At 45.5% G+C, this 25,654-nt stretch overlaps 1 protein-coding gene across 1 annotated transcript; it reads right to left on the bottom strand.

Annotated features, from left to right (window-relative positions):
* Positions 1-4,085: 4,085 nt before the first annotated feature.
* Positions 4,086-25,010, bottom strand: LOC106857469 (potassium-transporting ATPase alpha chain 2). Its single transcript, XM_014883571.2, has 23 exons — positions 23,427-25,010; positions 21,527-21,673; positions 20,126-20,185; positions 19,128-19,331; positions 18,447-18,560; positions 17,791-17,925; positions 17,162-17,279; positions 16,382-16,650; positions 15,446-15,644; positions 14,921-15,030; positions 14,066-14,200; positions 13,557-13,749; positions 13,156-13,331; positions 12,017-12,153; positions 11,254-11,404; positions 9,249-9,417; positions 8,423-8,577; positions 7,719-7,842; positions 7,301-7,446; positions 6,564-6,697; positions 5,366-5,467; positions 4,740-4,831; positions 4,086-4,526 (listed from the first exon to the last, which is right to left on the bottom strand). Exons 1-23 carry the CDS (start codon positions 23,433-23,435, stop codon positions 4,498-4,500), a joined length of 3,108 nt encoding a protein of 1,035 aa, XP_014739057.1. The 5' UTR covers positions 23,436-25,010; the 3' UTR covers positions 4,086-4,497.
* Between the last annotated feature and the right edge of the window lie 644 nt (positions 25,011-25,654).

Consider the following 25,654-nt stretch of genomic DNA (forward strand, 5'->3'; position numbering starts at 1 on the left):
AGTTTATGAGGTAGGGAATTAACTCTTGGCGTGCCTGGAGTGCAATTGTAGCAGAAAAAAAAAACCTCACCCTGCTTGAAGGGTTCAAAATCTGCTGTACTCCACTGCACATCTTAATAACAAATTATTTTTTACCTGGCTGAGAGCAATGGCTGCTCCTGCTGAGGCTGCAGAACTGATTTGAGGAGTTTACAAGTAAGAGATGAGTGGAGGAATTACATTTTCTGTTTATTATTATTTAGAACATGATGATTCATTCAGATATGATTCATACATATTTTCCCACCCTTGGAATGATGATGACAATAATAATAATAATAATAATAATAATAATAATAATAATAATAATAATAATAATAATAATAATAAATGTCTCTCATAGTAAAAATCCCATCTAAAGTTGAATGTTCTGTGTGAGGCTGAATGAAAAACCTGACCTGAAAAACAAATTCTCTTCCTTCCCAGCTATCATATAAGGAGCTTGCCAGCTCACTTATTCAGATTTTGGATTATAATGTGTTTATTCTGCCCAGATTTGGAATTTAACTAAACCTCTCTAAGATTTCTCATCTGGGAGCCACCAGGACGTGAAGATGCCACGCTGAGCATCTTTAACCTTCTCACAAATGGGAGGCAAAGCAGATTAAAGGGAATAAATGATGCAGCACTAAGTGTGAGAATTGATTTGTGATGCTGCTACTTAAAAACTCATCGTGAGCCTGGGGGGAAAGGTGCCTTTGTACCTTCCCTTGTCTCCTGTATTGGAGTTTGCAGCTGGATTTGATCCTCTCCTGCACTTTTCTCATGATTAACCTGAGGATTTCAGTGCTCCCTGAGTTCATGGGGTTAAAACCGGGTTTGGTTCCACATTCTCTTGCATCAGGTCCCACAAGCTCCTGCCCTAATCCCGTGTCAACACCGGGCAGGGAGGTCCTGCTGCTGTTCCCTGTTGTGCTGCCGTGCAATGACCTGTCCTGTGCTGGGCAGAAATTCCCAGTAAAACCCCAGGGGCAAGTGCAGGGTTCATTTCCATGGCCTGGTTTCCTTTTGTAACTCTGGAAAGTTCCTTCCTGTCCATTCTCCTTTTGTAATTCTGGAAAGTCTCTGAGATTTAGAAACAGCCAATCTGCCTTTAGGCGTTCACGGGCTCTGCCCTTGTTGAAAATGATGTAAATATTCTGATTTCTCTGCAAACCTCTGATCTGAGCTTTCTGCTCAGGCGTGGACAGGGTAAAGCAGATGGCAAAGAACATTTTGTCATCTCAGGGAGATTTTGGTGTGATTGAGTCACAGGCAGCCGAGCTCTGGAGCTCTCAGGGAGCATTCGGAGCCCTTGGGGTGCACTCAGATCTCTCAGGGTGAATACAGATTTCTCTCAGCCCTTGAAGACAGCTGAGACACAGAAACATTTGAAACACAAAGGAGCATCTGTTGTCAATCCTTGTTAAAAACAAAACCGACCCTACAGGTACAAACTATTTCAGGAGCATTTGCTGGGTTTGAGGTGTTCACTCCGGATAATCACCTGCCTTTTATTACTATTTTTAATTTTTTATTTTTTTTTGCTGTTACTTTTCTTCTAAGTGGCTTTTCCCCCTCAGAATGGTTACAGATATGGGAAATGTGAGCCTGCAGTTCCTGCCCATCACCCTTGCACAGAGGGGACATGGGGACTCTCGTTTGGCAGCTCCCAGGTGCCATGACAGGAGACAGAATTCTTCTGCTCTCCTCTCAGGAACTTCTGTTGGTGTTTGAATGGATGGATCACATCCATCGTTTAAGTTCTCCTCTCAAAATTTCCTTTTTTTCTCCTCTTCTGCTGCTGAGTTTTTTCCAGCTTGAATTGCTTTGTTTCTGCTTGTTGCTTTATTTGACTCTTCTTCAAGCCCACAGAAGCCAAAATTCTTCTCTCTGATGCTGCATTTCCCAGGGACTGAATGGTTTGTGGCATTGAAAAGAATATTCCTGGAAATACAACCATGAAGCCAGATTATTGCCAGTGTTACAACTGCAATGCTGTCCCTTGGCCTTGAAATCCTGGCAAATCCCTTTCCTGTGGCTTTTGTCCTGCTCTGTTGGGAGATCCTGAGGACAGAACCTCCTGAATATGTTGGATTTTTTAATTTTTTTTTTTTTGTGTGGGGTTCTTTTTTGTTTGTTTGTGGTTTTGGGGGTTCTTTTGTTGTTGGGGGGTTTTTTTTGTTGTTTTTTTGTTTGGTTTTTGGGTTTTTTTGTTTTTTTTTTTAGTTTTGGCAGCAAAATCTGTTGGCTGTGGCTGCAGCCAGCAGCGCTGAGGTTTTATCCAGGTGACAATGGGAGAACCAGGAGCCAAACCCGTCCTGTCCTTCCCCAGGGATGTGCTCATGAGGTGATAACTGCCAGGAGACAGAGCACAACACAAGCAAGTCCTTTTTGTAAGAATTCTTTGTAGATTCGGTCTTCAGCCAGCGGGGAAAAAACCAGATTTTGACTCCAGAGATGATTTTGCAGAGCAGCCACTGTGCTTTTAATCTCGGATATTCCACACAACCTCCCCAGGGGTATTCCACAAAACCTCTCCAGGCATCTTTCCCAAGAGCTGTTTCAAGAAAATGTGTTTTGGTTTAGAAATAAACCAAAAGCAGCTGCATTCTCTCCTGGCTCTGTGCAGCAAATTCTCCCTCCTACTGAATTTCCTTTTTTCCTTTCCTCTTCCTGCCCGTGCTGGAGCAGGAATTTCGGCCAAGCCGCAGGTGCAGGTTGTGTTACAGCTTCTCTATCTCTCCTATCATTTAACAGAAGATAAAATAAATCAGTGCTGGCTGCTGGCGAGTGCCAAGGTGTGAAATGAGTCAGGCTGGCAGCTCAGCCCTGCTCCAGGATTGCATCACCAGCGATAAGCAGCGATAAATTCCACATTTATCTGGAATTTGGGCCCGCCCGTTGTTTACAGGCTCCTTTTCTGCCTCCTCCTTTCCTTGGTAATTCCTCTTCTTCGTGAGTCTCTGATACCCGGGATAATTGATACTCGGGGTATTAATTATTAATTAATGCCCAGCTGGTGCAGTAATAAGCAGATGGGGCTCAGTTTGTCCAATCTTTAATGTTACAGCCCATTTTTACACAGCTTCCCAGACCCCCTGTATAACTCCAATTGCTTCATAACTTACTTGCTCTTCAATTCATTGCTTAGTAAATTACATTTTACATGTCCATCAAATCTTCCCGTCCTTGGATAATTCACATATTTTGTTCCCTGATTCCCATGGGACAGATTTTTTGTTTTTTACAGGTGCAGACTGTTTTTCTCTACAAGAGCAGTTTATTGTGCTAACTGCTTCTCATTCTTCTTATGGGAATTTACAGGTTGGTAATTCAGCAGAGCATACATTTCTTTTATAATATTTCTACCTGTGTGCAACACCCAGCCAGGCACTAAAGTGAGAGGTTTCAGGGAAAGAAGGTCACGAAATGCAAAGTGTCTCCTAGCAGGGAAGGGTGTGCACTTCAGGGAACAGCTTTAGGTTGGAAAAAATCCCTCTTTTCTCTTCCCTCAGCTCTCTGTGGTTTCTCTCTCCTGGATAATTTCTCTTTGCTGCCACAGGAATTCTCCTTCTGCCCCATTTCTTTTGTAAAACTTGTCTAAACTTGTATTTAAAAATGAAAAAGCAAAGTAAAATATTTATTTTTTTGCTTTAAAATTGGGAAATCCTTTGTCTAAACAAGAAGTGGGACCTACTGGTTCTTGCTGAAATGACCATATTAAAGGCCTGGTTTCAAAAAGAACTTTATCTATACCTAAGTAATCCTAAAATTAATGACTCTAATATCTGTTTCACCCTGGAGATTGTCACCTTTGGGAAGTGAGCACCGAATTTCAAAGTGTTCACATCTGCTGGTTGTGGCTTGGTTTTCAAGACACCTTTATCAGAATGGGTCGAGTGTTTGGTCTGTTAATGGGGGTAACAAAAGCAGGGCTGCACTTCTTTCCTCTGTGACCCCATTCCACTCAGTTTCTCTCAGTCTTTATTAAAAAAAAAAAAAAAAAATTAGATCGAGAACAATTTTCTGGAAAAAAAAAAAGTTTTATTATCAAATTATTCCTATACAGCACAATTACCCGTGGCAAGGTAAAACAGAACTAGGTATGCACCCACTTGGAATTCAGTTCTACCAGCACAAAAATCAGCAAACAACTCCTTCAGTGCAAATGAATGCCTTGGGTTGTGTGGAGTTCCTGTCTTTGGATTCTTTCCCTCTCAGAGTGCTCTCCAGCTCCATCTTTGAAGGAGGGAAAATTGTAGTAGTTACAAAAATAGGTAGTAGTTCAATTTCCAGGCTTTACAGTACAGTGGGAGGTAATTTCTCAGCCTCTAAAGTCCTCATTTCTTCATTGAATTCATGAAATCTCTCCACCCCAGCACGGGGTGGATCCATGCTTGATATTGCACAGGCAGGACTTGAAAGCAGCAGAGGCTGGGCCAGGTGGGGAAGGAGCTCTCCTGTGCTCAGGACTGTTCAGTAATACATGTTCTTGTCCCACCAACCTGCAGGAGAAGGGAGGGGATAATAATTAAAAAAAAAAAAAAAAATTGGTTATTTTTCCTCAAAAAGGAAAAGTGATCATTGGAGAAAAATGGTTCATTTTTCAGCAGCCACCTGGGGGTGGCAGCTGAGGTTGGGGGTGGCAGTGAAAGGGTAGGAAAAGACACATGAAATTAAAATATTCAATTAACATTTAATTAGAACAATGCACTCACTTCCTGGGTATCTCCTGATGAGCAGCTTTCGGATTTCATCATAGACCCAAATCAGGATGGCAAAAGGTACAGCCACAAACCAGTACTGGAACCTGGGGGTGGGGGCAAAAGAAACCTCTGAAAACAACTCAGCTGCAGTTCTGGGCTCTCTGTCTGTGCTCTTCAATGTCACTAAAACAAACCTGCCCCCCTTGGGCCTCTTGACTATTTCCTAAATAGTCTCTCAAATTGATGATGTGCATGTAAAGCCTCCCAATCTTAAGCAGATTAATTAATTCCAGGTCCTATTCAGAAGGAAATTTTGCCTGGTGTTATCACAGCAATAAATCACTTGACTGATCTATTTAAAATAAAAGTTAAATGCTGTCTGTGCTCATCAAAACATTGGAGAGGCTGGAAGAAATATTTAAATGTTGGTTTTGCACAAGTGGGCTTTTGGATCCTCAGCAGGAAATCTAATAGGATAATGTAGAAATTATGGCAATAATGGGCTTTTTGGCCAAGAAATAGTGATGAACATAATGAATTTTTTAAAATATTTATCCTGCAGTGGTGCTGCACAGACTCCTGCTCCTGTTTTGTGTCCACAAGGAGAGCAGGGGAAGCTCAGTGGCACCAGAGCTCACCTGAGAGGAGTGAAGTTCAGGGCTGTAACATGTCCAAGGCCATAGGTGAGAATTAAAGCAATTCCTATCTGGGAGAATATCCCCACCCAGATGACTTTGTTCCTGCAGGAAAAGCAAAGAGGAAGAGTTAAACCCCAAGAGAGTTAACCCCAGAGTTCAACCCCTCTGTGGCTGCAGGAACCTTCTGCCTTCCCTGCTCCAGGTGAGCCCTGGGCAGCTCTGGCCTGGATCCCACGTGCTCCTGCCTTTCCTGGCAGCACTCCCAGCCCAAATCCAGCTGTGGGAGACACCCAGCACCAGTTCCACTTCCTGCAGGCTGGTGTTGCACTGGGAATGTGCTGGGGGTGACTCAGGTGTTAATGCAAGGAGGAAGCACACATAGGTGTAGGCCCTGTACCAGCAGATAAAGGATGGAAAACTAATTGCTCTGCTATCAGGAACCCGGGCAGTGAAGGCCAGCTCTGCTGCTGGCCTCTGTGCCAGCTGATATTTGGAATTCTCCTGGGACTGCAGGGTGGTTTGCAGAGGGTGGCCAGCAGTGTCTGGGGGAGTTTGGCCAGCTGGTATCTCCCTTCTCAGAGCCTCAAGTTATCTCAGGGAAGTCCAGACTTGCTATCTCTTGATAAGGAGTTCAGAAAGTAATCTGGAAGAGAAACTCCCCTTTTTATTTTTCCTAGTAAACATTTTAATGAATGGAGAGTCGGTTTTAAGCTGGTGCATTTTCAGAATAACCAGTACAATGTCTTTAAAGAAAATCCCTATCCTGAAGTAGAAAAGGGGCTGAGGGGAGGTGTAATAAAATATTTGCCTGAGATTTGTAATTGTTTAAGGCCAGACTTAATCTCTGTGCAAAGACTGAAAGTGAGAGGGCCAAATCACTGAGCTCACCTGCTTCCGAGCAGGGCAGGAGGGTAACCTGAACTGCAGCTTTAGATTAGATAGGAAAAAATTCTTCCCTCTGAGGGAAATTCTTCCCAGGTGAGGCCCTGGCACAGGGTGCCCAGAGCAGCTGTGGCTGCCCCTGGAATCCCTGGCAGTGCCCAGGGCCAGGCTGGAGCAGCCTGGGACAGTGGGAGGTGTTCCTGCCTGGGCAGGGATGGGATGGGAATATGGGATGGGAATGGGAATATGGATGGGATGAGCTTTAAGGTCTCTTCCAACCCAAACCATTCAGGGATTGTGCATCTGCCAAACTCACCTGAAGAGGCCCTGGCGGAAAATGGAATTTCTCCGAGTTTTCCTGATGATCAGATCAGCCACCTGCTGGATGGTGATGCTCACAAAGAACGCTGTGTAGCCTGTCCACTGCAGGTATGTGCGCTGGTATTTGGTCTGCAGAGCCAAGGAAACGCCAAAACGTTTTAAAATCAGACCCTCCCATCTCCCACAGGCGACTGCAAACCTTGGTGGGAGGCTTTATTTCAGTTCCCAAGGTGTGAATGCAGAGTTACTCCAGATTTAGGCACAGAATGATCAGATTTGGGCCCAGTTTTATTCTGTGACTGAGTCACGAGGCTGCAGCACGAGCTGGGGGTGAGGGGTGTTTGTTTGGATTTATCAATGTGATTCTGCAGGGTGAGGGAGGGGGAGGCTGCAAAGGGCTTGGCAGAGGTGCTGTGCATTAGCAGGGCTGGGAGAGGATGGTGATGGCTCATTCTGAGAGGTTTAAACATCAAGACCAGAGGGGAAGGTGCATCTGCAGAGGCTGTGAGTGAGAAGGTGGCAAATTGTCAAAGAATGAATGAAAGAGCAGAGGCTGAATGAAAGCTGGGTGGCAGGAAGCCCTAAAGAGTCTCTCCTGAGGGAACATCAGATGGAAACTAATTTTATTTGCATTTAAACCTCATTTGCATTCCCTGTCCCTTTATTTCGGGAGAATTTTTAAGCAAGCAGGTGGGTGGGGGACAAGGCAGGGAATTTTCAGGGCTGCTTTACCCATTGCTGTCCGTAGGAATCCTCAAAGTCGTTGATGGCATTGCTCTCCCAGTCCACTCTCACTCCCAGCAGCGTGGAGGGGAGGAACCCTTGCTCAGCATAGACGGTGAAATAGGTGACAAAGGCCCCCACTGACTGCATGATTCCTGCAGGAACCAAAGGGGCAGGAATGAGGAAAAACCAAAGTTAAGGAGCACTGGATGTGCTGGGTGTATGAAACGTGCTAAAGGCAGCTTGGGAGTTCTTGGCGCTGCAGATAAAACCTCATTTATTGCTGAATAACAACACACAGGAGGGGGCTGGCGGGTTTGCAGAGGAAGGGGCTGAGTTTCATCTCCTAATTTATTAATTTTTTTAATGAATCAGCTTGAGTCTGCCTTGCTTTGCTGACACAAAGAGTGTTTGGGGGGCCACGTACCGATCTGCAGGTAGGAGTACACAGCCAGCTGCTCGTTCACCAGCCGGTCCTTCCTCTTGTTCCGAGGTCTCCTGTTCATGATGTCACTCTCAGCCTTCTCATAAGCCAGGGCCACCGAGGGGATCTGCAAGAGAAACGAGCCCTCAGGGGCTGGGGGGCAGCGTTTGCCTGGTTCTCAGAGGTTTGGCAGCAATTTGCAGTTCCCAAGTGGTTCTGGTGGATGTGGGCAGGAAAGGAGAGGGGGAATCTCTGTGGATTCCTGTTAATGCGTGAGGGGTTTGGGAGGAATCTGAAACTTGAGTGGATCTGGTGATCAATACAAAAGGCCAGAGGAGAGTGACAATAATTTAACATTAATTTCAAATTAAAGGGTGTTTCAGGTCCCCTGGGCTGGGCTGGATGGAATGTCAGGTGTGACTGCAGAAATCCCTGTGACCTGTTGGTTAAAACACACTGATAATTGCTCACTGCTGATTTTAGCCTGGATCAGATGTCTTTGCTTTCTGTCCCCTCCTCTCCCTGCAGGTTGTTGTTTTCTACTCTTTTTTCTCTCTACCTGGCTGCTTTTTCTCCCTTTTTCCACTGCCTTTCTCAGCTGCAGGATAAAGCTGACAAAACCCCCTGCTCTGGCTGTGCCTTTGCCCCCAGCCCCTCTCCTTGGCAGGAAATTCCAGCAGGGAATGATTTTGGAGCTCCCAACTCACAATGTCCGTGCCCAGGTCGATGAAGAGGATGGTGATGGTGCCAATGGGCATGGGGATGCTGGCAATGATGTAGATGAGGAAGGGGCAGAGCTCAGCAATGTTCTTGGTCAGGGTGTAGGCAATTGTTTTCTTCAGGTTGTCAAAGATCAGGCGGCCTGGGGGAAGAGAAAATACTTCTGTCAGAGGGAATTTTATTCTGTGTTTTCCAGAAGAAAAAAAATTCAAATTTAACTAAATGAAGTGAAAAATATTTACTGCTTGTTTCTACTTTCCTCATGTGTTTCCTCAGGCATTTTGTAATTTTGTTGTTGGTTTGGGTTTTTTTAAGCTACCCTCCCTTAGAAACCTCTGAAAACTCAAGTGTAATAAAACATTTCTTTTGATGGGACAGTTTGAGGGGAAAAGTCCTGTTCCCCAAAATGCTGTGGTTGTAATGGAAACCACAAGCTCTTTACAGTGCAAGAAGACTGGGATGAGTGTTCCTGTCATAGGTGGAGCACAGTGAAGGTGATGTGTGAGAAAATAAGAGAGGGAAAAGGTGGAGAAAATAATTTATATCTTTGTGAGGCCTCAAACTGCATTGGAATAAGTCAGGAAGTGCTTTTACCTGAAGCTGGATCAAACAGAGACAGCAAATCTGCATTTATAAATCATCTGAGGGAGATGATTTCCTCATTCTCTGATTGTCATGAGTAGAAATGGAATTAACTCCCAGCTTTCCCAAATATCAAATCCACAAATCCAGAAAGAGAAGAGAGGAGGGAAGGCTCAGGAGGCCCTGCCAGCAGATTCCAGCTCAAAAAGTGGGAAACAACATTATCTTTACCTTCCTCCACTCCTGTGACAATGGAAGCAAAGTTATCATCCAGCAGGACCATATCAGCTGCGTTTTTGGCTGCGTCAGAGCCAGCAATCCCCATAGCAATCCCAATATCTGCTTTTTTTAGGGCAGGGGAGTCATTGACTCCATCTCCAGTCACGGCGACCACTGCTCCCTGGAACACACAAAAGCATCCAGGTGTGGGCTTGGGAGGAGAGGGAGAACCCTGCCATCACCAGTCTCTGCATTTCCAGCAGGAAAATGCTGACTGGAAGTTCTGAATCCTCTCTGTACCCACATCAAACACAGCCAGGGATCAGGAGGGTGGTGGGCAGGGCTGGGAGAGCAACCTCAGAGTTTGGTGTGGTTCCCTTTGGAGTAGGAAAATTCAGGGATGTGATTCACTGCATCCTAAAGAGTGGACATCTCAATTAGATGCATTTCAAATGCAATTAATCTGATAGTTGGATAGAAAAAGGATTTAAGATTTGGATGATGGATTTTCTGCTCTGTGTACGTGTTCATCCCCGTCTGAGCAGATCCAGGTTCACCTCTGACATCTGGGGAAGTTTGATTAACACAAAATGTCCTGTCTTTGTTTAATGAAGTGCTACACAAACAGCCAGGCTTCATCTGAATCATAAATTATGTAACTGTTGAGTTAGAGCCCATCCTCATCCTATCCCAACAGCTTCTGGCCATCCTCAGCCTGTGCCAGAATTTCTCTACTAATCCAAAAGATGGGAAACTCTGATTATCCAACTCAGCTTCTTTGTTATCTTCCTGAACATCTCCTGCAGCTCCAGGCTCTGCTCTGGCTGATGCAGAAGTTTCTGGTGTTCAGAGTGGGGACAAAGCCTGGCAAACTGATTAATAAAATGCTGAATTTCCAGTCCCTGGGGGGATTGAGCTCAGTGTCACTACCTATAAATAATGCCATGTACAGAAGGGCTTATAAGCTCTAAGTGCTAAACATAGCTGGAGTCTGGCTGGGGGAGGGTGTTCCTTTCATCCCTGAAGAGCCAAATCTGCCAGGAGTGTGGGAGTCTGAGCAGTGCAGAGCACGTTTACCCACCGTGTGCCTGACAGAGACCATTCAAAAAATAAAAAACCCACACGAAATTGAAAAAAATTTATCTCTTTTTTTTTACTCTCTGGAGAGCCCTTTGGTTAAACCCAACGAGCTGATAATGCTGATTGGGAAGCTTAGTGCTGGCACGACTACAAAGATAAAATAATATCTTGTGCCACATCTTCTCCTCTACTAAATCCAGGCACAGCACTAGTGTGGCTTTAATTCACAAAATCTACTTGGAAGATGTCATTTTTGAGTGGAGAGTCTTTTGATGGCAGTTTTCATCTTTTACAGAGCTTTGTAAATGTCTTTTTTTTTTTTTTTCTTCTCCTCCTGGCTGCACTCCAGGCTGCTTTACATAATATTGCCCATGGATGGGACAAACTCTCTTTAAATCCTGCTGCCTGATTTACAGCCCTGGGAAGTTAACACAGATAAGGCTTGGTGGTACATAAATCATGCTCTGGCATTCTGGGGGGTTCATACCTCAGAATCCTAAATAGTCTAGGCTGGAAAAGAGCTGTGAGTTCACCTGCTCACCCAGCACTAACCAATTCCACTCCCAAATATTCCTGTGAGCAGGAGGACACGGCTCTACCACAAGAGATAAGAGGAGAGGATGTGGCAGCACCGTTGCTTTTATCTGGGTTTAAAGAATTCCCGAGGGAATTCTCCTTCCCAGACAGGGCACAGGAGGCTTTTTGTGCTTCTCAGAGTGACAGGGACAATCCATGGCCTGGCTACAGCTCCAGGAGCTGTGTCTGCAGCAGGAATTTGCTCGGCTTGGACGGAGTCCAGGCAGCGTTTGTGGCAATCTGTTAGATAATGTCCTGGCACGGGGAGTAGAAAAGAGTATAAACAGGGCTTCGGGAGGCCTGGAAATTGGCTCTGGTGTGTGTGTGTGTGTGTGTGTGACCTTTGCCACCTGTGCCTCACCTGTCTCTGGCAGCCCTCCACGATGATCAGCTTCTGCTGGGGCGACGTGCGAGCGAAGACGATCTCGGCGTGTTCGCGCAGGATCTGGTCCAGCTGCTCGGGGCTCATCTCCTTCAGCTCCATCCCGTTCACCACGGCTGCCGTGGCCTCCCTGCCACGGCCACAGCCCGACACGGGGGGGATTGTCACGTTAAAAGGGCGGAATGGGGCACTCATGGGGTGGGCGTGCAGCTGGATGGCGGGGGGGAAGCGGGAAATGGGGTTAATTGCGGAGGGAGTTGTTGTTAATCAGCGGGAGTTGGATGAAAGGTGCTGCAGAGATCCAGAGTGGATCGCAGTGCTGGATACAGAGGGGTCTCATTGAAGCTTCAGAAAATGCATTTTAAAGAGGTCTCTCATTGGGAGGGACAGGGGAAGACATCGCTTCTGCAAAGAGTTTTATCCTTCCCTTGTGATGTTATTTTTTCCATATTTAAGAGGTGAAGGAGGAATTTGGGGCGATGGTCCAAGCTGGGTCGTGTGATGCTGAATTTTACTTTGTGTGTGTGCGTGTGTTTTGTCAAACAGGCAGTGACAGCGACTTCCACATGAACTGCAAAGGATAATTTGTGAGATTTTCTTCACGGGCAGCAAAGATGAAAGCCAGTGAGTGGAACACATTTAGCTGGAGATGACTCAAGAACGGGAATGTGTCATGGAAAAAGCAGAAAGCAGCGGGGATGGAGCAGGGAAATGAAGCCCAGGGTGCTGGCCTGGCTCTCACCTCCTGTTGACCTGCTCCACAGGGATGTTGAGGCGCTTGGCAATGTCCTCCACGGTCTCACTGGTGGCTGAAATGATGCCCACGCTCTTGGCAATGGCCTTGGCCGTGATGGGATGGTCACCAGTGACCATAATGACCTGGGCAAGGCACAAGTGAGGGACAAACGATGGAGTGAGGTAAGGGGCAATGTGCACTGCTGAGGAGCAGGCAGCAGTTTGGGATCAGAGCAGTGCTGTGCACACAGCACAGGGAGATTAGGGGCAGTAATTGCCCAGCTCTGTATCAACATCTGGGCTCTGCCTCTCCTTTGGAGGCTGCTTGATCAGGACTCTGAGGGAAGAACTCGTCACAGGCAGCCAGATTAGAATAATGCAGAATAAAGGAGCCTTTATGTAAGGATCTATATTAGGTATGTTCAGTGGGGAGGGTTTGTTAGAATATTGCATCTTAAAATGGATCCTTGTGACTGAGGTGTCCTGACAGATAAGGCACAGCCTTTTCTTGCTTTTCTTGAAGAAAAGTTGGCAGATCTGTCTTCAGGCTATGGGAAATTTCATCAGGGTTGGGGTTTGAGATCTGTAATCCCAAATATGATTTTCCTAGATTTACATAGATTTCACCTCTGCTTAGGGTTGAAAGTTTACTTGTGGGTCCCCAGGGAGTGCAATTAGGGGAATAACTGCTTCAGGTTCCACTTGAGTAATTTTGAGAGTACTGATTGCTTTGGATAAATGTTCAAAACAGAGACCTGATTCCTTCTCTAGAATTGTTTTATCACCTTACTCTGTTTACAAGCAAGTAATTCCAGATGGTGTGGGTTCTGTATTCTAGAAATGGATTTGATGAGAGAGTATCTGAGCTTTTGTTAAATTTGGATTTCCAGGTCTGAGGGTTTTGTGCAGTTCCTATAGTCTGATTCACACTTAAATGAGAATGTTTTGTCTCTGAGTACTCTTTAAATTGAAATCACAGAATGGTCTTAACTAAGGTTGAGATTTTTGGCAGCTGTTGCAAGAAAGATAATCCATGACTATGTGGTGGAAGATCTTAAATTTTAAATACTTTAAATAATACCTAAAATAATCCTAAGGAGTCTTTCTGTAGTGGCTCCACTGTGTTTTTCTCTGTAAAATCCTCACCTTGATGCCAGCACTGCGGCACTTGGAGACAGCGTCAGGCACCGTGGAACGAGGTGGGTCAATCATGGACAGGAGCCCCACAAAGCACAGGTTGGAGGTGGGGAAGTTCATGGAATCTGTGTCAAACTGGAAGGTCTCTGGAAACTCATTCTCAGGCAGGTACAAGTGGCAGAAACCTGGGAAGATGTTTAGGTTGGTGTGATGGGCAGGAAAATGTGGGAGGAAGAGGAGAGCTTGATAAAACACCAGGGTTTGCCCTTGCCCGTGGAACTCCAGCATTTAACCATTTTTCCAGGCATGCTGGATGTGCCAAGACTTTAAACCCCATTTCACAGGTTTTACAGCTGGATTTTCATTTTTCCCCTCCCATTTTCCCAGGCAGTCCCTGCAGCTGCACTCACCCAGCACTCTCTCCCCCATGCCCCCCAGCTCCATGTAGGCTGTCTGGAAAGCTTCTGCCTTCTCACTGTCCAGAGGCTCCTCCTTGCCATTGATCATGATGGTGCTGCACCTCTCCAAAATCCTCTCTGGGGCTCCTTTCATCACCAGCAGGAAGCGTTTGTCGTGGGGGTCGTCGGTCTCGTGGATGGAGAGCTGTGCCACAAATAGGAAATGGGTTGGGAGAGCTCAGATTGTCCTCATCTGCTTCTAGTTTTCCATGGAATTCATGTTCTTTTCCATGAAGAAACAGTAATTTCCATCAAATGGAAATTTATTATAACTTTAACTTGTATTATAACTGTATTTATTAGAACTTGAATTAACTGTATTTATTAGAACTTGAATTTCCTCTGTTGTTGAATTATCCCATTAAGGCTTCCAGGTCACTCATTGTTTCATCAGGCCCAGTGACAGAAACAATCAATCTGGCACAATTCCCAAAAAAAAAAAAAAAAAAAAAGAAACACACCTGGAATTTGTTGGTAGAGTTGAAAGGAATTTCAGCCACTTTCTTGTTCTGTGCTCTAATGCTCATCACGTCCCCCAGAATGACCTCAGAGAATTTCAGCAGAGCTGTTTCAGAGGCATCTCCAACCACGACCCTCTGTGTGCACAAAAGAAGAAAACATTTTACTTTTCCACAAGTCCATGACATGCTGCACACCTCAGCAACAAGGAATCTACATTTTTATGTTCAACTAATCCTGGAAAAATATTGAAATACAATTTGGGGATGTCTGCTTTGCTCTTGGGGTTAGAACTGAGCACAGCAAACAGAGACAAAGAGCATTTGTTGCTGTAAAGCAGATTTAGGGTCACACTCAGGTCACTGCAGGTGAGCTGAAGCACAAACCCAAATTAATTTGAGGATGGCATTGATGAGTAATCAGCAGATTTGTTCTGGTAGTCCAGCCAGTAGAATTTACTACCTTCAAGCAGTCATGTGGAAAGACTTCAATTAAGGCATGTTTACTTTTGCTATAATAAATTAACAGTGCAGTAATTACTATTCCTGCTATTTGTGTTGCCTTTTTCCTGGCAGCACACTTGGATTTGGACAATGCTCTGAGGCACAGAGACTCTTGGGGCTGTCCTGTGCAGGACCAGGAGTTGGCATTGTGGATCTCTTCCAATTCAGGATAATCTGCATTTCTATGCTTTTGTGCAGGTTTTTTTTATCCTGTGTTAGATTTTGTGTGAGTGTACAGCAATAAAACCACTGTCAGTAAGAACTTAGAGGGCTGGCACAGGAAATGGAGATTTTTATAGACAAACAGAGAAAATTGCTTTTCAGAGGAAGGGAACTGTGTGAAGTCAGCAGTACCTTCATGATGGGGAGATTTTCCTGTCCTGGCCGGAATTCTGCTCGGTTGCAGAGAGTGACAATTTTTGATAACGCTGTCCATGAGGGGGAAGTTTGATCAAAGGGCTGGGCTGAGAGAAGCAAAACACACATTGCATCCTTTAGCCCATTGCATGAGACAAGTGAAAGCTTAAGAGTGAAAAAACAGAATTTACTTATTTGCAGAAAAAAATTATTCTTTTGACAGGTTCTTTTATGGAAAAAAGTGATATAAATTTTCCCTCTAGCAGTGCTGGCAAAGGGGTTTGGATGATGTTTCTCTGCTTAATTCCCTATTAAATGTACTCTTGGCAAAAGGCTCTGGAGTAGAACCTCCTCCAAGTTTACTTCCTGTGAGGAGTTCGAGTATTAATTCTTTTTTTTTCACTTCTTCACATAGCTAAAGAGGGATTAGAAGGAAGACAGGTCTGATTTAGCCATCAAAATGAACATCCCAGGACTGCTCCAAGGACCTGCCCCTTCCCACACCCCCATTCTCCCATTTACTTGTCTGATCTTCACTGGTGTCAGCTGAGTAGATCTGGTTGTCAAACCAGAGGTGGGCAACAGTCATCCTGTTCTGGGTGAGGGTTCCTGTCTTGTCAGAGCAGATGATGGAGGTGGAGCCCAGGGTTTCCACGGCCTCCAGGTTCTTCACCAAGCAATTCTTCTTGGCCATGCGCTTGGCCGTGAGGGACAGGCTCACCTGGCAGGAGGGAAGGGGTCCAGCTCTCACCAAGGTGTGGTGAGGTGGAACGAGATTGCATTCTCCTGGGAGATCTTTTCTGGGCTTTGTTGTGTGCTTGGTTGGTTTATTTAAGAGAATATTTTAAATATTTTTAAATGTTTGTTGGCCGCCATGTATTTTTTTTCTCCCTATTTTAATTTAGAATCTGAGGTTTGGCTGTAACTAGCACAGGTGGATTTGCTGCTGATAGGAACCTGCTGCTAGAAATAAGGATGTCTTATTTCTAAGAGAAAAGAATTCTATTATTTTAATAATTCTATTATTTCTTAGAAAGTAAATCTAAGATGTCTTATTTCTAAACAAGAGGCTGTTTGAGATGGAAGAGCCTGCAATGGGCAGGGAGCTCCCATGAATCCTGCAATGATTCCCTTCCTTGTTTGCTGCTGGGGTGCTTTGGAGCCAGCAGGTGTGCTGCTCCTCAGGCAGGGATTTCAGTGTTGGACATGTGGAATTCAATGGAGTTTTCATGTGACTTTCAGGGTACAATGTCCCCACTTCCAAGTGGGAACGGGTGGTGATGAAATGAATCATTGCACTCAGCAGCCATTGAGCAGTACTTGAACTTAAACCCGATTTGGGTTTGAGATGAGTGACTCAGTTACAGCAGAATTTCCAAATAAAGTGCTTATCCTCGGAATAAGAACCCCCACCCGTCTCCAAAGCCAGCCCAAGCAGAGAACCCGGCACAGACTCACCGTCACCGTGGCCAGCAGCCCCTCGGGCACGTTTGCCACGATGATGCCGATGAGGAAGATGATGGAGTCCAGGATCTTGTAGCGCATGGAAACGGAGATGATGAAGAAGAGGACCCCGATGGAGATGGCCACTCCTGCCACCAGGTACACGAAGTGCTCGATCTCGATGGCGATGGGCGTCTTCTCGTTGCCCACGCCCGAGGCGAGGGAGGCGATGCGGCCGATGATGGTGCGGTCCCCGGTGTTGATGACAATGCCGGTGGCGGTGCCTGCAGGGACAACATCTGTCACCACTCAGAGGCGGCTGCAGCCTCGCATCCCAGCAGGTATGGATGGAAAAACTGCCAGGAAAGCACTGTCAGTTCAAATCCAGATCAGTTCGTGGATTGGTGCAGCCATAACCACGCTGAGCCTTGGAACAAATGCTAAGTGTGACCACCCCCAAGGTCATGCTTTAATCGGCTCAGGTCAAAATTCATGTGAGTAATTAAACCTCTCTGAAGTTCCTCAAAGCAGAATTGTTCAAATGAGTTAGCAGGACCAAGCAGCACCTCTGCACATGCCTTTTTGGGGGCCCTTCTCTCTGCACCCTGGTAAATAATAAAAACTAGGAACGTTCAGTTCCCCTGAAGCTGATGAGTAGAGGTCAAAGATTAGTTAGAAAAAAGATAAAAGGATGTAAAGGTGTGCACACTGATGATAAACGTGGCTGGAGGCAGCAGAGAAACAGATAAAGAGGATAAAATGGGATTTCCATGGCCAGTTTCAGGATCAGCTCACCTTCCACGCAGGTGGTGGAGTAGAAGGCAATGTTCCTGGTCTCCAGGGGGTTCTCGTGGGTGAAGTCACAGGAGCGGGACTGTGGCTCTGACTCCCCTGTGAGTGAAGAATTGTCCACCTTTAATGAAAGGGAGACGTGCCCAGATTAAAGTCAGCAGTGCACAGTGGTGTCCAGCCCGGGAGGGGAGGGGGCTTCTCCCATCATCAGTGACATCAACACCTCTCAGTGCTCTGAGCTGCTCTGTCCCTGACAGAACCTGTTCCTGTGGGAACTCAGCCAATGCTGTGTGTCTGTCACTGGGATTTTCAGCAGCAGGCTGAGAAAACCCCACAATTCTGAGGATCTGCCTCCAGTGGAAACTCTCAATTGTGTATTGGAGCATGTGCCCTATGCTGGCAAAGAGCAGAGCCAGAACATGGATTTTTGGGTGTTCAGGGAGAGAGGTGTCAGTCCTAGAGGAGCTCAGCATCACATTCAGGCTTCTGATCTCTGACTTCATTAATTCTGTCCAATCAAAGCTCTAATAACCCATATTGGTTATGTTTAGAAATTCTTCCTATGTAATAAACTGCTCCAAACTGCTCCAAATGTTTTCCCTCATTCCTTTTCTCTTCCAAGCCCTGTTTACCTTGCAACCCTGAGTGAAGATGAGACGAATGTCTGCAGGGATCCTGTCCCCACCCTTGATCTCCACAATGTCCCCAACCACCAGCTGGTCTGCTGGCAGCTCCTTCTTCTCGGCATCCCTGAGGACAAGAGCTTGCTGGAAGACAGAAATGGAACAAAAATTAACTTTGTGCCACTCTCTAAACTGAGATCCTCCCCTCTGTTCTGGAAATGATCCAGAGCAGGGTGATGGAGAGGCAATGGGAGCATATTTGGCATCCAGCTGGACTGCTCAGGCTGGAATTTGGGGAATATGAGATGGGAAATGGCCTTGGAGATGGGCAAATGCCTTCCAGGGATGTGCTCACATGACATCAGCTCTGTGGGTAAAAGCAGTGGGCTGCAAACTGTGAAACCCAGCACATGCCACCCTTTTACAGATTTGGACTGGGCACTGAGATCTCTAACCCAGTGCTGGATGGAAAACAAGGATTTGCTTCCTACAATTCACAGCTCCATCAAAGCAGCCACCGTGTGCTTTTCAGCAATGGTTTGTGGTTCAGGACGTTTATCTGGGTCATTTGCCAAGAGATAAATTCAAGTTGGGCTTGCTGGGCTTCCCTCCTGCATTATTGGGATGAATTTTTGCCTCATTTGAAAGGCACTGCTGGTTCTCACCTGTGGGATCATCTTGCTGAAGCTGGCCATGATGTTTGTGCTTTTGGCTTCTTGATAATAAGCAAAGATACCAGTGAGGATGACAACCAGAGCCAGGACCACTCCGAGGTAGAGCTGATTAATAAAAGATATAATCTGGTTAATTTATGACAGGTTATCAGCAATTCCTCTGTTAGAATAAATCAGTTCTGTGTTGTTTTAAAATGAGATGTTGACCAGGTTAAAAGACAGGCTAAGAAAAGAATTTTCAGGTGCTGGCTTGTAAACGACCAATTAAAGCTTTTTTTTGTGTGTGTATTACAAAGGGTTTTTAATAGTGATTTTCCCATCTAAAATCCTTCTCTAAAGTGCCACAATCCTGAACAAATTAGAGCGCAACAAACAAATACAATAAAGAAAAAAAAGAGCATAACTCCAAAGGGAATTAGTCAGAGACTCTTTAGTCAGAGTCTACAGCCTTGAGACTTTTGTACTGCTCCCAGAGTACTCAAGAACTGTGATTATGCCCCGTGGTTATAAAACCTTTGCCCAGGCACTCTTTAAGCCCGAGGTGTTCGAGTTTTTATCAGAAGTGCTCAGCAGCAGGAGAGTCCCGTGAGAAGGAGAGGCCTCTTGTAGTTACTGAGTAACCGTGTAGTATTTGGATCAGCCGGACCATGGCGTGGCTACTCATCCACTCACGTTGTCAAAGGCTGAATCCACCCCCTGTGCCAGCTGGATGCCGAAGGAGATCCAGGAGAAGGCAGCCCCGATCCACAGCAGGATGGAGAAGCCCCCGATCATCTGCCTGAGGAACTTGACGATTTCGGGGGTGGCTTTGGGAGGAGTGAGAGCGTTGGGGCCGTCCCGAGCCAAAATCTCTGCTGCTCTTGCACTCGAGAGACCCTGCAGGAGGAGGGGACACATTTGCAATGGAATCACAATAAAACAGGCTTTTACCCCAGCTCAGAACCGAATGCACCTGCTGCTGCTCCTTTAAAGGGTGTCTGTGTCACAAACGAGCTGCAACTCTCATTTCCAAACCTCCTGATTTCAGAGTGGCTGTTATTCATTATTTGCTGTGGAGAAATAGCAATTTCTTTACTGGAGCACTGAATTTGGGGCCACATCCATCAGGAGTTTCCATTCTCTTGGCTATCAATCAAATAGACCTGGACTAAGTATTTGGAAAGCCAGGGAAAAACATTTTTTGCTGCTGGTTCTGCATTTCCACGAGGTGTTTGTAACTCAGGGGCTTCTGAAATTCTTGTCTGTGCTCTGGTCACCTTCAGTGCTTTGATATTCAAATGTCAGGTGTCAAAGGGACTCAGGTGTAGTTTCTCAGGTCTAGATTTTCCTTCAAAATGAGCTCAATCCGTGCAGTCTTTGGCTATAAATTGTGAAAAGTGAATTGTGGTGAAATCAAAAGATCAGATAACAGCTTTAGGAAAAAAATGAGATCCTGGTGCAAAAGCCTGAGGTGCCATTTTTGATTTCAAAGCAGCAGCTCAGCCTTCTCCAGGCTGGAGAGAAACTCCACTTTAGATCCAGGTCAGTTGGTTGCTGGTTTAGGCTTTACTGGGAGCATCAGTGCAGGCACCCACACACATCAAATCATGAAATTCCTGCTCCTGGGGAGCTCTGGGGAGGCCAGAGGCACCTGATTGAGGCAGCTCCTTAAGGAAGCCCTGTGGACTTACTTTGTCAATGCTGGTGCCATACTTCTTCTCCAGCTCCGAGGTGCTGAGCCTGTGGTCATCCTGCATGCCAGGAGAGACAGAAAATGACAGTGAGCAGAGCATCAGACTGCTGACATTTTTATTTCCAAACTGCCTGGATCTGGGAGCATGGATGAAGTTGCTTGTATGACACCCCACTTTCATTAATTAGACAAATCTGCATATTGATAAGCAAAATCTCTTCCAGTGGAAGATGATATTTTTTTCCTTTTGATTTGCAGAGTGCTTTTGTAAATAGCTCCCTCCTCCAGCAAATCTGTCACAAGAACAGGGTGGTGTGTTCATGTTTTTGCTGCTTGCCACGAGGGGCTGTGCTGCTTTTGGATAAATCATTTCCCTCTGCATACTGCAGGGCTCAGAGTGTGTGTGACAGCAACCCCTGCCCTTGATTGCCAGGCTAGGGAATGTGAATTATCCTCCTCAGTCTGATGGAAAGAGGTTCTAAGCACAGTTAAAAAGGGTGTGGGAGAGGGAAATCTCCAAGCTCTTCTCCTTGGCCTGCAGTGACACCTCTGTGGTATCACTGGCCTAATTATATCTTATGCTGAACAGGGATTTAGAAGCCAAGAATTTAAGAGATCTCCCAATTGTTTTCTCAGAGTGATTCATGGGTACTTGGGTGAGTCAATTCTCCTGTCTGTGCTTTGGTTTCTCTTTAGAAACAAGGGAGTGGAGTTACATCCCCCGGTGGCAAGGACAGCACGACTGAGAAATGTTTACCTGCTGATCTTGGCAATGTGGTGGGTGAATGGATGAGAGAATCACGGAATCAATAGCTTATTTTGGTGTTCTTGGAGCTCTGAAATGCCATCCAGCCTGTAAATAGCCTCTCCTCTGAGCTGCTCTCACAGCCATCCCAAAAAGAGGTCAGCATAATTACCCTCTGTTCAGATTGGGAAACTGGAATGTGTGGAGAGGAAGCAACATTTCCAAGAGCAGCCAGCAGGTCAGTGGGGAGCCAGGAGGAAAACACGGATTTCTTGAGCAGTTGGTTTGGGTGAAAAGCCCTGTGTTTGAAGCTGAGAAATGCTCTCAGCTCTGGAATCTCTGGATTTAGTTCTGCCTCTCCCTCTGATTCCTGGCTGGCTGTGCCAGTTGTCAGGAAATATCTGAAAAACCACTGATGGCAGTGATTGCAGCTGGGGAATGGTTCCTTTTTGGGCAGATCATGTTCTGCACCATTGGTGGCTTAATCACACCAGAATTATCCTCTCACTTTAGATGTTAATAACTTTAGATATTAATCTTGCACAGCATTTTTCTGGCACACTCCAGGAGTGTGGGGAATCAAATCCTTCCCTGTGCCAGGATTTTCAGTGCAGGATTTCATGGAATATCTAATGGAAGCTCAGCAACACTCACCAGGTCCAGTTCTTTCTTTAGTTCTTCTGCCTTCTTTTTCTTCTTGTTGCCTTTTAAGTCTTTGTGCTTTTCCTCTTCATCTTCAGTCTCTGTTTTATGCAGATCTTTTGTCCCATAGACCTCAACCGAGTAAACATCAGACTTTTTCTGTAAAACACCACAAGAAAGTCAAATTTTGCAGATCTACTTTTTTAGACAAGTTACAAATTTCTGCTGTCTCTTTCTCCTGGCTACTTAAGGTGTTTTCTCCTGTCTTATGCAGAAATCCATCCCGTTTGTGTTCCTGTGATTGTGGTCAGGACTTCATCAGGTGCAAATTACAGGGATTCCTTTAGGGATGTGCAACACTTCCAGCAGTTTATGATCTAAAACAAGTGTAGGAAAATACTGCCCAGGACCTCAGCATTGAAAATTATTAACTTATTTATCAGCACCAAGAAGAGATCAGTGGAAAAGCAAAATATTCGTGAAAGGAAAGGGGAGGGGAAAATTATCCATTGAGAACTTGCTTGTTCCCGGAGCTTTTCAGATCCATAACTTCAAGATTTAATTTTAATTTAAATTCTAATTACAACTAACACCTACAAATACATATTTGCACTGAATCAAAGCGAGGAATGGAGGCAAACCCCAGACTGAAAGCCAAGGAGAGGCTGCTCTGCTCCTGCTCACACAGAGCTCGGAGCTGGCAGGGATTTGCCATCAATCCAATGGTTTTTGCCAGTGGAATATCGGGCACAGGGAGCTGTTGACCCAGGGAGGCTGCTGCACCTCAGGGAATGTTTTGTTTCAGTGATATCTCGGGAGCTGTGCTGTTTCCAAACCCTGGGTAAATCTGCACTGAGCAGGGCAAACTTCCTTCCCATGCTGCTGATTTATCAGCTGCATAACCACAGCTCCCAATTATCCAGGAAACCACGTGCCAGAGCCATTGGGTGACCCCATTCCTGAGCTTTCCTTGTGGATTAAACCCCAGGAATTCAGCAGAGCCCCCCCTGGATGTTCCCTGGTGGGATAAAGCACAAAAGGGCTCTGCCAGTGCTTGGCTTCCTATGAGATCTCATGAATGAAGGAAGATCTCTCCATAACATAAAGAAAGCTCAAATAGCAGAAACAACAAGAAAAAAACAATAATAATGGGTTTTTAAACAAAAATAAGTAGTATTTTTTGTAAATTACTATTAATTTCTTATTATTATTATTATTTATTAAATAGTAAATAAATCTTATTATTTAACACTGTTCTGAACTCAAAACTGGAATCTTATCTTCAGCTGTCCTGTAACTAAAGCAGTATTTGAATCTTGATGTTGCCACTTGATGAAGGGGAAAGCAAAGAGCTGCTGAGCAGTTTGAGGACTTTAAAGACTGAAATCCCATTCCTAAATTGATTTTGCTTAGTGGTGCACATCCCAGAGACAGGGCATGCCTGTTTTAAGTTCTGATTGTTTTTCTGCCATGCTGAAGATTCACAATCTGTTTTATCTCTTGGGATTTTTTCTCTTCACCTTCCTCCTCCTCCTCTCTTTAACTTGCCCCACCCAAAATATCTGTTCAGCTTTTCAAATCCTTATAGAGCCCAGAAACCAGGAGAGAAAGGCAACAATTGTCCACTGGGGGAACTTAGCAGATGGAAGAGAAAAATAAAGAAAATTGATGAAGTTAGGAAAATCTATTGCTCACTTGTAAGCCTTTAACCTTCAGAGTTTCAGAAAATCCCAGATTTTGGCTGAGATTTTTGGCTCAGCCGCTCCAAGAATTTTTCCCAATCCAAACTGTTCATGCCCAAGAGTGCCTGGTATTAATTCAGTTTTTCACTCAGCCTGCACTTTTAGCATAGATTCACAAAACAAAACTTAAGAAGAAACACAAGGAGCAGTTCCTTGGGCATTGTACCCACCTTGAGCATCTTGGTGAGTTTATTCCTTTCCTGATGGAGACAAGCAGCCAAGCCAAAGCCTCTGGATCAGAAGCCAAAATCTCTGGATGAAAAGCCCAAGCCCAGCTGGGACTGTGGTGGCTCAGAGCAGCCCTGGAGTGCAGAAGCTCCCCGAGGTGCTGGCTCCCCGTGGTGTGGCCAGCAGGTGTTAGCTGGAATGCTGCTCCCACCTCGGCATCCTTCAGGCAGGACGAGCTCCCTGTCCCAAGCCTGTGGAGAAAGAGCTCTGCTTGCTGCTGCTTTATAAATCAGCATCTTGTGCTGCCACTCCACCCCTCCCCTTCCAGGTCCAGCCCATCTTCTGTTTCACCTGGAGTAGGTGGAAAAATACCACAGTAATGGGCATGTGGGTTTCAGGTCAGATAGGTTCTAATTATTCCTTTGTAGTGTTTGCTCACAAGTAGGGAACAGGTGTATTATTCATCTTGCTGGAAGCAAGGAGTTTCCTCCAGAGATTTTCCAGCTCCAGGCTCCCCTGGGGATCCCAGCTGTCCTGGGCTAAAGGAGGGCTCTGCACATTTTGTCTCACCTGCCCAGGTGATGTTTTCTTTGCCTGAGGTCCCTCACAGGTGAAACCCTGCCTCACCTGGGTGCTGGCAGGGATTTAGTGGAGTGGTTCTCTTTAGAACTTCACGACTTGGACTTCACTCTTAATCCTTGCCATGTACTTCATGTGTTTTCCACTTTCATGCTGAGCTGGGAGAACTGAACTTCCTGGTGCTTTTCCAGCAGGGCATTTACCTGAACAGTTCTTGGCTTGTCTTGGACCAATTGCCAGCTTCCAGGTAGGAGTGGTAATGAGATTTGTGACACTTTTGGTCTCATCACAAAGGACTAAAGCTGCTTCTTCACCTCTGAGACTGAACTGATGAAAAGCTGAGTGAAACACGGGGAATGGTTTCCTGTAGTTTAATATTATTTGGGGAAAGATTTGTCTGCCAGCCATCTGACCTTGCTGATCAACAGCATTTGGCCTTTAATATTATAATCTTTACTCTTTGCTATTATAAATAGTATTTAATGCTATTAAAAAACATTAAATCCATTGGAGATACTGTATGGTGCCACCAGCAAATGACTCAAATTGTGGTCAGAGATATGACGTGTTAACGGAGATAATCAATGCCGACTTTATCAAACCATAGGTAGAAGCTGTTAGCGGAGGGAAAATCCAAAAGACATCATCTATTACCTCAACAGGAGCAGGAATAATTTATATTGAAACCAAGTTCACAGAAATGTGAGTGTCAGCCCTCCTCAAGCTGCTCCCACTTCACAGTTTCTGTGTGTTGGTCTTTTCCCACGGCGTTCTTTAACCCGGAATGTTGTGCAAGGTGCAGGAGTGGGTCTGGAAAGGTTTCATGTTCAGTTTCTGCTGCTTGATCCACTCAGAGCTGGGTTTTGTCCTGGAATATCAACCTTTCCCTATGTCTGTGAGTGCTGGAGGTTTCCCAGTGTGAGCAAGAGCAGGGATGTATTGGCTGTGCCCAGGGAATCTGTGTTGTGTGATACCCAGCACTGAGATCCTCCCCTCTGTTCTGGAAATGATCCAGAGCAGGGTGATGGAGAGGCAATGGGAGCATATTTGGCATCCAGCTGGACTGCTCAGGCTGGAATTTGGGGGATATGAGATGGGAAATGGCCTTGGAGATGGGCAAATGCCTTCCAGGGATGTGCTCACATGACATCAGCTCTGTGGGTAAAAGCAGTGGGCACATGTCACCCAGCACATGCCACCCTTTTACAGATTTGAACTGGGCACTGAGATCTCTAACCCAGTGCTGGATGGAAAACAAGGATTTGCATCCTACAATTCACAGCTCCATCAAAGCAGCCACCGTGTGCTTTTCAGCAATGGTTTGTGGTTCAGGACGTTTATCTGGGTCATTTGGGCACTTTTTGCATTTGCCTTCTACAAACCTCGATGACTTTTGCCTGGGGACGAATGTTAGAAATGCAAATGAGAGAAGTGTTTGGCAACAGAGCACCGGGTAACCCTGCTGCACACGGGATATTTACCCTGACACATCTGCCTGCTGAACCATGTGCTCTGTGGCCAAGGAACTGAGCTGGAAAAGTCTCTCTGGACAGTTCCGTGGCTCAGGGTTTAGAGAATTTGCTGCTGGCAAAGCACCTGTGTGGAGCTGCCAAGTTCAAAGGGTAAATTTGATATTAAAGTTCTGTGGCCA

Source organism: Sturnus vulgaris, chromosome 23 (assembly GCF_052056855.1).
Source record: "Sturnus vulgaris isolate bStuVul1 chromosome 23, bStuVul1.hap1, whole genome shotgun sequence".
In the NCBI taxonomy this organism is placed as follows: Eukaryota; Metazoa; Chordata; class Aves; order Passeriformes; family Sturnidae; genus Sturnus; species Sturnus vulgaris.

Excerpts from the sequence above, each read along its gene's own strand:
- LOC106857469 (XM_014883571.2), bottom strand. Across the intron at positions 17,280-17,790 it reads TCTTCACTCAGGGTTGCAAG|GTGGACAATTCTTCACTCAC; the intron begins GTAAACAGGGCT and ends CTTTCATTAAAG. Across the intron at positions 9,418-11,253 it reads TGGAGGGCTGCCAGAGACAG|GGAGCAGTGGTCGCCGTGAC; the intron begins GTGAGGCACAGG and ends TGTGTGTTCCAG.